The following is a 13,190-nucleotide window of genomic DNA, read 5'->3' as shown; positions in this document are numbered from 1 at the left end:
CCAGAAGCCCTCCCTCATCTACCAATCAGCAAGTATTTTTTTTTATTTGTTTCATGGAATGTGGGCGTTGCTGGCCGGGCCAGCATTTATTGCCCATCTCTAATTACCCTTGAGAAGGTAGTGGTGAGCTGCCATCTTGTACCGCTGCAGTCTATGTGGGGTAGGTTCACCCACAGTGCTATTAGGAAGGGAACTCCAGGATTTTGACCCAGCGACAATGAAGGAACAGCGATATAGTTCCAAGTCAGGATGGTGTGTGACTTGGAGGGGAACTTGCAGGTGGTGGTGTTCCCATGCATTTGTTGCCCTTGTCCTTCTAGTTGGTCGAGGTTGCAGGTTTGGAAGGTGCTGGCTGAGTAGCCTTGGTGCATTGCTACAGTGCATCTTATCGATAGTACACACTGCTGCCAATGTGTGTCAGTGGTGGAGGGAGTGAATGTTGCTGAATGGGGTGCCAATCAAGCGGGCTGCTTTGTCCTGGATGCTGTTGAGCTTCTTGATTGTTGTTGGAGCTCAACCATCCTGGCAAGTGGAGAGGATTCCATCACACTCCTTACTTGTGCCTAGTAGATTGTGGACCGGCTTTGGGGAGTCAGGAGGTGAGCTACTTGCTGCAGGATTCCTAGCCTCTGACCTGCTCTTGTAACCACAGTATTTATATGGCCACTCCATTTCAGTTGAGCCTTGTGTCAATCACTAAAATGTGCAAAGATCATAAAATGACTGATTTCACGGAGGACCTGAGATTTCATGATCCTTGACACATTTTTCATTGCTGTGAATTTGGTAGGGCCAAGATGAGATATGGGTTTCTACCACAGGGTTTGGGTGCTGCTAAAACATGTGTGAATTATAAGTATAACAAAGCTTTTGAGCCTGATCACCCGAAGAGGTGGGGTTCACACCTAAACCAAAGTGCTTCTCACATTAATTGTGTAACATGCTCAAACCCTTAGCACATGATGAGATGAAAAAAGACTTTGACTCATGAGATATGAGACGATTTTTACACCAAGACAAAAGCACATTGATTGCCTAAAAGGTTTTTAGCAAGGCATTACAACACTTAAATCAATAAATCCAGACTTTTGCAATTCATTTAAACAACAACTTCCATTTGTATACAAAAGCAAAACACTGCAGATGCTAGAAATCTGAAATAGAAACAGAAAATGCTGAAAATATTCAGCAGTTGAGGCAGCATCTGTGGAGTGTGAAACAGAGTTCAGATCGATGACCTTTCATCAGAACAGATTATATTGCGTTATGGGTGCATTTACATAGTGCCTTAACATAGTAAAAGCTTCACAGGAACCTTATTTATTTAGCAGGGTTGGCTGCCATTGGATTAGATAGAAAAGGAATTAGTGCATGGAGATTTAATTCTCTTAAACTTTTATCAGTTATTTATTTAAGTGGGCTTGACTGTGCTGGATACCTAAATTTGTCTTTATCAATCAATCATCTTACTTCAACCTGTTCAAAAAATTTTTACTCTACCAACTCCCTATAAGGATATGTATAATCTACTGACTGAATGAAATAATCCCTTCCTCCTAACCATTAAATAGAAATGCCAATCATGAAGGTGTAAACTAACTTCTATTTTATTCATCCATGGAATATGGTTATCACTGGCAAAGCCAGCATTTACTGCCCATCCACAATTGTTCTTGAGATAGCGGTGCTGAGCCACTGCCTTAAACCGCTGCAATCCATGTGGTGTAGGTATCCAGTCCTGTTAGGGAGGCATTTCCAGGATTTTGACCCAGTGATGATGAAGAAATGGCAAAATATTTTCAAGTCAGGATGGTGTGACTTTGAGGGGAACTTGGTGTTCCCATTTGCCTGTTGCCTTGTCCTTCCAGGTGGTAGAGGTGACAGGTTTGTGAGGTGTTGTTGAAGCCTTGGCAAGTTGCTGCTGTGCATCTTATGTTAGGAAAGAGCTTCCATTTTTTTGTAATATTTTTTGAGAACGTGTGTTAAAACTGAAAAGATTCCATGGATGTGTTTTTTTTTTACCAAGTTCACCAACAGGACACAATGTTGTTTGCAAGCAACCTGTGCTGGAGGCCACCTGTAATTTGGGCTCAGAGAAACAGCAGACCCTTGGTGACTTGGGGAAAATGGTTACGGAGAAGCCACATGTCAAGGTTTATGGAGGTTAGGAGGTTAACTCACTGTTTGGGGTTAGAACACTGTTTTCAGTATTAGTTGTGATATGAACTGTTTGAAGACAGTTGGTGCTTTCCTGCAAGGAAAAAGAAACCACCCAACTCACCTCCTTCTCTACTGTTTTGAAGAAATCCTACCAAGATCCAGTGTTGGGGGGGGGGAAAAACCTTGGTGCCTTATAGCTCCTGAGAAGCTTTCAAAAATCCTGCAATTCAAGTGTGTGCTAGCAGAAAAACCTTGATGCTTATTTCTCCTAGAAAGCCTACCAGAATACCTCTTGACATCTCCAGAATGGACTGCTTCTGAAACAATCCCAGTGACCTGTCTCCGTATACCTGGATGCTAAACCATAAAAGGGACAACTGACTTCCTTCCATATCTTCTTTCTTTCTTCGTCAAGAATTAGCAAGTATTTGGCCAAAGTAGTTGTTTTTGTCTTCTTTTGTAACAGACCTTTGCCCTCTGCAGAGTGAATACCTGTATTTTTTCCAGTATTTATGTGTGAATGTAATTGGGGAATTTTAAAAAAGAGAACTTTCATATTTTAGGTGTGTTAATGCTTTGCTTCATTACTGGTTAAGTCTTTTGACTGTATCGGTAACCGGATAAACATTTAAATAGATGTGAAATGTGGAGAAGTGGTACTAGGAAAGACAGTTCACTCTTCCCACCTCAGTCATCACACTTGTACATTACACACTGCAGCCACAGTTCACTGGTGGTGAGGGGAATGAATGCTTAAGGTGGTGGATAATGTGTTAATCAAGCAGGCTTCTTTTTCTGGCTGGAGCTTCTTGATTGTTGTTGGAGCTGCACCCATCCAGGCAAGTGGAGAGTAATCTTGCACATTCCTGACTTGTGCCTTGTAGGTTTTGGAAAGGCTTTGTGGAGTTAGGAGATAAGACACACTACAGAATACCCAGCCTCTGACCGACACTTGTAGCCACAATATTTATGTGGCTGGTCCAGTTACGTTTCTATTTATGGTGAGGGATTCACCAGCAGTAATTACATTGAATGTCAAGGAGAAATGGTTGGACTCTGTATTGCATGCAGACATGGACTGCTTCATTATCTGAGGAGTTGTGAATTAAACTAAACACTGTGGAAGCATCAGCGAAATCTCCACTTCTGACTTTGAGATGGAAGAAAGGTCATTGCTGAAACAGCTGAAGATGGTTGGGCCGAGGACACTGCCCCGAGGTACTCCTGCAACAATGACCTGGGCTGGGAAGATTGACTTCCAACAACCACAGCCCAATTTCCAGTTTTTACAAATGGTCATCGACTCTATTTTCTCGCTCCGCAGATGCTGCCTTCCCTGCTGAGTATTGTCAACATTTTCTGTTTTTATTTCAGATTTCCAGCATCTGCAATAATTTGCTTTTGTACCACAGTCATCTTTCTTTGTGCTAGGTATGATTCCAGCCAGTGGAGAGTTTTCTCCCGATTCCTATTGATTTCAATTTTGCGAGACGCATTCGATCAAGTGATGTCACTTTCACTTCACCTCTGGAATTCAGCTCATGTTCATGTTTGGACCAGGGTTTTAATGGGGTCTGGAGTTGAGTAGTTCCAGCGGAACCCAAACTGAACATCAGTGAGTGGGTTATTGGTGAGTAAGTGCCACTTAATAGCACTGTCATATATTCTTGGATGCGGGCAGAATACATCAGTAAGTTGTGTCATCAAAAGACAATGAACTGGTGAAGAGGTTCAGTCCTGTACAAAATAAAAGATTTTGGTTACCCTGCACCTCCCCCCCCCCTCCCCCCCACCTCCCGAAACACTCACTGAATTATGACAGTGAGCAGTGAGGCATACAGATCAGTCCCAGATTTGATACCTTTTGACCAGGCTAGCAATAGGACCACTATAATTGCACTAAGCGTTCCTATGTCAAGAAAGGAAAAATTAAAGGGAGTTCTTACTGTTAATTGCCAAGTGACAATGATGACACGTCCCAGAAGAATGCACGTGTGGATGTCGGATGAGGAAAAGATCAAGTCCAGTTGTGATGCTCCCCCCCTCACCCCCATGGTCAAATAACCTACTGACACTTAATGTCTAGGTTCACAGATGAAAAATGACTGGAAAATAACTAGCCCTCTTGGGATTTTTAACAGTTCATTCATGGGATGTGGGCGTCGCTGGCTAGGCCACCATTTATTGCCCATCCCTAATCTCCCTTGAGAAGGTGGTGGTGAGCTGCCTTCTTGAACCGCTGCAGTCCATGTGGGGTAGGTACACCCACAATGCTGTTAGGAAGGGGGGTCCAGGAATTTAACCCAGCGACAGTGAAGGAACGGCGATATAGTTCCTAGTCAGGATGGTGTGTGACTTGGAGGGGAACTTGCAGGTGCTGGTGTTCCCATACATTTGCTGCCCTTGCCCTTCTAGTTGGTAGAGGTCGCGGGATATACTCTAGCAAGGAGAACACCTTCAGGAAAGGAGATCAAAGATATTGGGGGCTGGAGTGGAAGATTTGGAAAGTTGTGACTGTATCTTGAAAGCTGATACTTCAATACACAATCATTTAATCATTCAAATCAACACATAGATTATTGTATATTAATGGTTTAAAGAAGACATAAAATCAAGAATATATAGTCCATCTTGGCATATAGCTTGGGGGATGAGGAAGTATTTTGAACAGAAAGTGCCATCAAAAAAAAGATTTAAAAACTCAGATTTTCAATTGGCTGGTGAATTGGAAATATCCCCAAATACTGATCTCTGTTTCCTGTTTTCTTGTCGTCTACAGCAGAACGAGACCCTGACCTGAAGAGCTTTGTCCTGGAGGGTCAAGGAAGTACCAAACTGGAGGGCTCCTGGCTGAAACTGTGCCAGTTCTATGGGCTGATAGTGAAGCGTTACCACTGTGCCAAACGCAACACCAAGAGTATTTTCTCCCAGATCCTGCTCCCAGCATTCTTTGTGTGTGTGGCAATGACAGTAGCACTCTCAGTGCCTGAAATAGGTATTACAATTCAAAATATCTGAGTAACGATACAATGTATTGAAAGGTTTAAAAAAAAACTTAATAGTTTTGAGTAAAGCTAAGATTTATTCTTTGGGAGTGCCATGTTACAGAACTCACATTATATTTTCACCGACAAGATATTTATCTAATTTATCTCCATCTTTCTAGGTGACTTACCTCCTCTGATTCTTTCCCCATCTCAGTACCACAATTATACCCAACCTCGAGGAAACTTTATACCATACGCAAACGAAGAGAGAAATGAGTACAGGTATGAGATTAGAGGGACCTTTAAAACCACTTGCCTTAGCTTAATTTATTACAAGATGTTACAGGAAATGGGGAGCACATAGAGGTTGATGACATACAGAATGAAGAGATCATTTAGCTCAATGATTCCTCCTGCTTTTTCCACAAACCATGCACCATTTGCTGTATCAAGAATTGTGATAAATGTATCCAATCTTCTGAGGGGTGTGAGCAACTTCAGGTGAAATTACCTGTATTTTTTCCCCCAGATTCCGACTCCAAAATATCAATCTGTTATTGCAGGCTGCTTTATTCAAACTTAACCACTTATAAAGCAAAAAAATGATTCTTCATTTGTCTCTGCAATGCAGGAGTCTTATTTTCTGCTGACTTTCAAAGTACTCCACTCATATGTCATGCATGAAATAGTATATAATCTGGTTAAATGTAGAAAATAAACTACAATAGTGCTGCTTAAACATTAGCAGAAAGTCAATAGAGCAGATTTCACTTGACTACAGACCTCTTAGTTTACACCTCCTTGAGCAGAAATATAATAAAAAATTAAACACTTTGCTAACTCTATTGATGCAATCCTGAGGTTTAGTGTAATCTCAGGGAGCTTTCAGGCGTTTGCATGTACATTGATGGAGCCAGCAAAACTGAAAAATTGGTGGAAAGCTGCCACATATGTTTCTTTGACTGGTCTTGCAGCTGTCAATCGACCCTTGTTCCCAGAGACACTCTAGGGAATATGTTCCCATAAGAAAAAGAAAAGACTTGTATTTATATAGTGTCGTTCACGACCGTAGGAAGTCCCAAACTGCTTTGCAGCCAATTAAGTACTTTTGAAGTGTAGTCACTGCATAATAAGCGGCAGCTTGCCTACTCTTCTGACTCTGTATTAGGTCAAATCAGATGGGTTTCTGGTGGGCGTGAGGTCACAGTGCAAAAGTTGTCCAATTTTAAAAAGAATCGTCAGGTTCACTCAGAGAGGCTAATGTAGGAAATAAAAAATACATGACATTCCTCGAAGATTGGGGTGAACAGATATTATTGGGGCAGAGCATGGGGTGATTGATTCCACACCTGATTAGTGTTTTTTCTGAATGGGCAGTAGTTAATTGGGAAATAATGCAACTGTATTGCATTCCCAGCAACCACATTCGAAGAAAATGAATAAACATTTGGTACAAATGAGTATTTTGTTTGAATATAACATTGTTTTTATTCTAAAACAGAATAAAGTTATCACCTGATGCCAGCCCCCAGCAGCTGACAAATACCTTCTATCTACCCTCGGGGATTGGTGCTACCTGTGTGCTCAAGACTCCCTACAACAGCACGTTAGACCAGCTGGTACAGACCCTCAATCTTTCAACCAGCGAGACCAAGATGCTGGCCTCCAAGTACTTTGACTCGATGTGTCTGGACTCATTTACTCAAGGCCTCCCACTCTCAAATTTTGTTCCACTGCCCCCTTCACCAGCTCCATCAGACTTCCCCGACACAGGAATCGATGAAGGAACGCACACGTGGAATTTGACAACATCACCGGTTACAATGAAAGGTGCGTAGTTTAGTGAGATACAATATTGGAAGGCCCTTTCAAGTTAGCAAATGTGTTACGGCAAGATAGCCACCTCCACTGAGTTTTTAGGACAAATTTTCCAAAATTATTTTATATTCTGCTATTGAATGCAAACATAATAGGAACATTCAAAATAGACTGAAAAGAAATACCAGATTGTGTTTTTCTTAAGGTATTTTTAACCAGTATGCCTTTGGCATCTCCCCACATTCCATATCACCTGGCACAAAATAAAGGGGCTGAAGACCAAACAGAGGGTTAGGTGGCATGCATTCAAGTCACCAGCCATTGGATTAAGATGACTGCTTGAAATTAGTACAAGGATTTTTGTCTCACCAACGGTGCCTGGAAGATTAGCTGATGTGGAAACATTTACACTGGTCCATTAGGGGCTCCTCTCCAGAGGCTGAGGTTTATGTGCTGGAAAGAATAACATACAAACATATGAAAATGATTGACAGAAAAAGAGCAGCAGGTTCATCAAACCTGCCCCACAGTCCTGGTAGCCAGAGCATTCATGATTAAACACTTCCTCCCTCCCTCTCTCTCCCCACAGCCATATCATTTCCTGGGAGAACCAGAGAAAAAACACAGGACCAGTGAGAGAAAAAATATACTCTGACAATTCCTCTCTGGCTCCCTCAGACCATCAAAACCAGTTTAGGTGATCACATGGAAAAGCATTTGAGATCCCCCCCCTGCCATTTGATCCATGCAGTCACCAGTCTGGGGCTGTTTGTTGTTTGGAGTGACTTGGAATTGGCTGCCTGATGTCTGACTAAATACAGAAGTTACGATGTTACATTTCCCACAATAAAATCCCATGTTATTCAAGTTTTTGTTTTTATCAGTAGGAAGCAAGATATATCTTTTGGTTTTGACTTAACTTCAGAAATTATTGGTGCAACCTCAGTTAAAGCCCCAGCACCTTTGTTGTCGCCATTGACTAGTCACATAGTCGACACTTTGGCTGATCAATCTATCAAACACAATGTGAGCAATATGCAAGCTGACAGTCTCTGATGAAGCAATGTCTCTGGTTTTGTTAAACACCCAGAATGTTCCTGCGCCTGAGAACCTGCTCCCTTCTTCCCAGTTTCTCTATCTTTGAGATTTGCTCTTTCCTTTCTGTCTTTCTTTTTTTATATACTCTAGTCTAAATGAAATCATTGGAGATTATACATGAGTCAGCAACAGCCTTGCTTTAGTAATCGCAAAGTAATACATTAAGAAGATCAACTTACTGATACTTTTGCTGTCACTTGCTCTGATTTTGACTATCTCCCTCACACATTGGGATACTAACCCATCTTACCTGGAAGGATGGATCTACTTCTTTGAGATACAGACCCCTCACAAGCTAAATGGTTATTAAATATATGGGTCTTTTATTTTATTCCCCAACCTGACAAACCAGAAATGATTCTTTTTTTCTTTGATAACTTCTCTCCAAGCAAGTTCCTTTTTCTCTAGTTACGCTTCTCTGAAGCATCTTGGGATGTTTTTCCACATTAAGCAAGTTGTTGTTTAAACTAAGCTTGGAATATTTGTCAATCTTATAATAATGCTTTAAATATTTTTTCAAGAGTTCTGGGCAAAGACTTAAATGGATTCCAGTCATGAATACTCATTTTTCAGATTTGCTGGAGGTGAAATTGTTATCGAATGGAAAGAAAATCTAAAACTATTCACTATTGCCAATTTTGCACTCAGGTCCAAGGCCTATTTCACCCCTGCTGTCTTTCAATTTTACCTATTTCCTCATGTGCCTAGCCCACTGTATTAAAATTGCCATGAAATCCGGGTGCTTTGGCAGACAGTTCCATGTTTGAGAAGGATAGCAAAGTGAAGATCTGGCTTCAATGTGATTTATATTGTTGGCATCAAGTTGGCATTTAGTTAAAAGTGAAACTTTTCTTTATTTGTAAAACTTTATTTGGAGTCTGAAACTTTTGTCCATAAGAGTGCTTCTAATAGCCAATCCAACTTCCTGTCTTCTCACCAGCGGGCCCTGAAAGATCGGGCCTTTTGTCTACTCTGCAGTACCATTGAGTGATGTAAATCTGATTTGCCATCATCTTATGTATGCTTCTTTTGAACCCGTGTCTGCTTGTGGCCTTCAAGTCTTCACGCTGTAAACAGTCACATACTTTTCAGTTAGTGAAGTGTAAGCCTTTGTAGTTAGTATTTGAACAAGTAGTTCCCTTTGGCAATTTTTAAAAATTCCTTTTGCTGTATTACCTGCCATCTGCTGTCAGTAACGTGGCACTCTGGTCAGGCTGTTCTTAAACCTCACCTGATATTTTGTTGAACCAAAGTTGGGGGAAATAATCAAAAAAATGCAGTGAACAGCTTTCAAAGAAATTAGCCTGAAAATCCTGGCTGAGCACTTGAATTGCAATTAAAATCATTTCCTTGCCTGCCGGTTTTCGGAAGTAGCATGATTTTTATGTCACCAAAATAATTGGAGACAATTATATCATTTTCTTTTTCTTGAAAAGGATGTGTGTGCATCTAAAACCAAATTCATATCTGTTTCTCTCCTGCACAGCCTGGTCAAGAAGCCATCATATTGATTTATTACAATAACTACAGTTCACAGTGTTACAGCAGGGCATTCTCTGTACTGATAGATGAAACTACATCCACATCATGCCAGAAATATATCAGGGCTGTACAAAACTATTTTGGCAAAGTAAATCAAAATTACAAACCCATCAACCGTCTTTGCAGGTTACGTTTATGATAACCAAGTCCATTCAGCCTTATCCACATGGAGACTTAACATGGTGCAGCAAAATCTTCTTATGGACAGATCAGGGTGAACTATCCAGCATAGCTAATACAAGCATCCACACCTTTAATAGTAGAGAAAGAGAGGAAGAAAGCCATTGTTGCAAGGCAGGAAATACAACAGAGAATTTGCACACAGCAAGGTCCCACAAACAACAAAGTGATTATGATTAGACAATCTGTTTATTAGTGATGAAGGTGAGGAATAATTATTGATCAGGACACCTCCCCTGCTCTTCTTTGAATAATGCCGTGCAATTTTTTTTCTTGTGACCACCTGAAAGGTTAGACAAGGTCTCAGTTAAATGTATCATCCGAAAGGCGGTATCTATGGCAGTACTGCACTGCAACACCAGCCTAGATTTTGTGCTGAAGTCTATGGAGTAGGGGCTTGAAAGCATGACTTTCTGGCTCAGAGGCGAGAACATAAATCACTGAGCCACAGTTAACAGCTTAGCTAAAGGGCCTCTAAAATTTAACAAGGCCAGCTTGGATTTCCAAGTCTTAAGATTTTTTCTTGCTACAGATAACAGTGCAAGAAACATACTTCCTTTGAATGCCACTGCCGTATATATAGTGTTGAACATCAAAGGATTGATGAAGCTGCAGTGTTAAATTACCAGTCAACTCCATCTAAATGGGGTCCATTATAGGACTCATTAACTGTGATAAATGAGCTCATGCAGCTTTAATACTGTTCATTTGATTGCTGCTTCACCTGGCGCCTGTGACCAAGAGTTAAATGAAGCTTTAGACAACTTTAAGTCTAAATGGGAAACTTTGAACTTCAGTAGGTCCATTAAAAGCCAAGCTGCCTTCCAAATGAATGGATGTAATATATTATTTAAGTTCTTTTTCATTGATGCCAAGTAGACGTTAATATCTTATCCAGAAAAAAATTATATATGCACAACTCTGTGCGTAAATAAATGTAATCAAGCTAGATAGATGTTAGAATATGACCCTAGAAGAAGAAATCCTAGTGTACTGTTAAAATGGATATAATACATAATTTTAAAATAGTAATATAAAAGATAAAATGTTGTTGGAGGATATCTTAACTTCTCCATCTCCAATACCAATCCCCAACCTATTGGATTCCAGTCATTTTTGGACTGATTTTTAGACTTTCATTTTCTAGGATGGTGGCCTGGGGTTACATTTCTGATCATCCAGACTCAACTGTTCCAATGCTGTCCTGGTCAACCTCCCAAATTCCACCCTCTGTTAGCCTGAACAAATCCAATATCTCAACTCGCATCAAGCGCCATTCACCCATCACTCCTACGCTCATTCATCTACATTAACTTCTGGCTCAGGATTGCATTGAATTTAAAAATCTCATCCTTGTGTTCAAATCCCTTCATGGCCTCACCGCTGCAACCTCCACTCCTACAATCCTCTGAGATCTCTGTAATCCTCCAATTCTTGCCTCTTGTGCATTATGGATTTCTTTCATCTCTCCATTGGCAGCTATGTCTTCAGCTATCTAGGCCCCGAGCTCTAAAGTTCCTTCCCTAAATCTCTCTGCATCTCTACCTCTTTCCCCTGCTTTAAGCCACTCTTTAAAATCTATCTCTTTGACTAAAGTTTTGCCCACTTGTCTCAATATCTTCTTTTGTGGCTCAGTGTCAGTCTTTGTCTGATCATGCTCCTGTGAAGCACCCTGGGACATTTTACTGTATTAAAGGAGCTATATAAATGCAAGTTGTTGTTGATGCACATAGGTATTTAAGTTTGAATGCATAGTTGCACCCATTCTAACTGTGAGCCTGAATTTTTATTTTAAAAAGGTGGAATATATGTTCCCCTAAACAAGAAGCTTGGATGCCTACAGTTGGATAAATTCTTTTCTCTTTCAGAAGCATTTACATCATCTCCTTCAGTTCCACGTCCCATCCATGAGCCAGTTAGGTGCAGCTGCTCAATGCAAGGAACTGGATTCTCCTGCCCAAGTGGGGTTGGAGGTCACCCACCACAGAAGAAAGTAGTGACGGGCGATATTCTGGTGGATATTACAGGCCGCAATGTTTCTGAATACATTCTGCACACTTCCGATCGTTTCAGACTTCATAGGTTTGTAGAGTTGCTGCTATACATCTGAGTATTTATCCTTCTGCAGCAGTAGCTTGTTGGATTGCTTGGTGGGCTCAGTGACTGCTCCTATAAAATTTATTCAGCTTGTATCTTGGACTGGATGACATGGTGAGTTAGAACGTGATCCTGCAATTTCTATGTTAGAATCCAGCTCACAAAGAGGAGATGAATATGAACTTGTCAGTGCCATTTGCAGGAATTCCCAAAGAAATATACTTGAGCAGTTTCAGATGGATGTGAATGCACGGCCCCAAAGCTCTCCAACAATTTAGCTTTTACTGCACTATAAATTGACAATCATATATACAGAGACCATAGAACTGCTAATACTGGCCCCGCATAGCAATGCGCCATCCACATCAGCTGATCTGTTTGCATGGCACAAGGTCAGTGTATCTACATAATACAGCAGTGTTCTGTTGTGAGTCACACTCCTCGCCCCACCCCTCCCCCATTCTAGAAAATAGTTTCCCAGTATCATAGAATCATACAGCACAGAAGAAGGCCATTTGGCTCTTTCAAAGAGGAATCCAGTTAGTCCCACTTCCCCGGTCTTACCCCATATCCTTATTTTTTTCTTCTCCTTCAGGTATTTATTCCTTTTTGAAAGTTACTATTGAATCGATTTTCTATCAGGCAGTGCATTCCAAACAACTCGATGTGTAAACAGGTTTTTCCTCTTGTTGCCTTTGGTTCTTTTGCCAGTCATCTAAATCTGTGCCCTCTGCCTATTGACCCTTCAGCCATTGGAAACAGTTTCTCTTTATTTATTCTATCTCATGATTTTGAACACTTCTATCAAATCTCCTGGTAGCCTTCTCTGCTCTAAGAACAACCAGCCCAGCTTCTCCAGTGGCACTGCTCAGTAAAAGAGCTGCTGGCATCTGATAGGCCATCAGCTCTCAGCAGGCGGGACTTTCATCGCCGAGGTCCTTAATCCCAGGGAGGGCCTGCTGCTGTCCAATTAAGTGCCGAATTGACACGTAATGTGGTGGGCCTTCCCCAGAGGATGCGACGCGGGTCTGTTGCTGACTCTTCAGCTGGTGGTTGAGACCCCCGGCGCCTACGTAAAATCCCTCCCTATCTGCCAGTTTTCCCCACTCACATAATCTGGCAATGTCCCATCTACGCGATTTACAGTGCTTCCTGGAGGAGTGTTAATTTATCTACTTGCAGTTGCTAGGGCACAAAGTTTCCTGATTTGTCCTTTGGATGCCTGCACAAAGGTGTGGTGCAAAGCAAAGGTGACCTTATCTTAAACTGGGCAGCAAAATATTCCCTCACCCTCTCCCTCCCTATAGG

General features: G+C 41.3%; 1 protein-coding gene across 4 annotated transcripts in view; it reads left to right on the top strand.

Annotated features, from left to right (window-relative positions):
• Nucleotides 1-13,190, top strand: part of abca2 (ATP-binding cassette, sub-family A (ABC1), member 2) — a 585,325-nt gene that overhangs the window by 477,998 nt on the left and 94,137 nt on the right. For 3 of the 4 annotated variants that reach the window (XM_068012729.1, XM_068012727.1, XM_068012730.1), the window contains 4 exons: nt 4,940-5,155; nt 5,327-5,429; nt 6,649-6,977; nt 11,654-11,867. In XM_068012729.1, the coding sequence (XP_067868830.1) occupies nt 4,940-5,155; nt 5,327-5,429; nt 6,649-6,977; nt 11,654-11,867 (862 nt within the window). The remainder of the gene's footprint in view (nt 1-4,939; nt 5,156-5,326; nt 5,430-6,648; nt 6,978-11,653; nt 11,868-13,190) is intronic. The other variant, XM_068012728.1, reaches the window with a different exon arrangement.

Source organism: Heterodontus francisci, chromosome 32 (genome assembly GCF_036365525.1).
Source record: "Heterodontus francisci isolate sHetFra1 chromosome 32, sHetFra1.hap1, whole genome shotgun sequence".
NCBI classification, from domain to species: domain Eukaryota; kingdom Metazoa; phylum Chordata; class Chondrichthyes; order Heterodontiformes; family Heterodontidae; genus Heterodontus; species Heterodontus francisci.
Note: the sequence above shows the minus strand (reverse complement) of the source record. Positions and strands in the feature narration are given on the sequence as shown.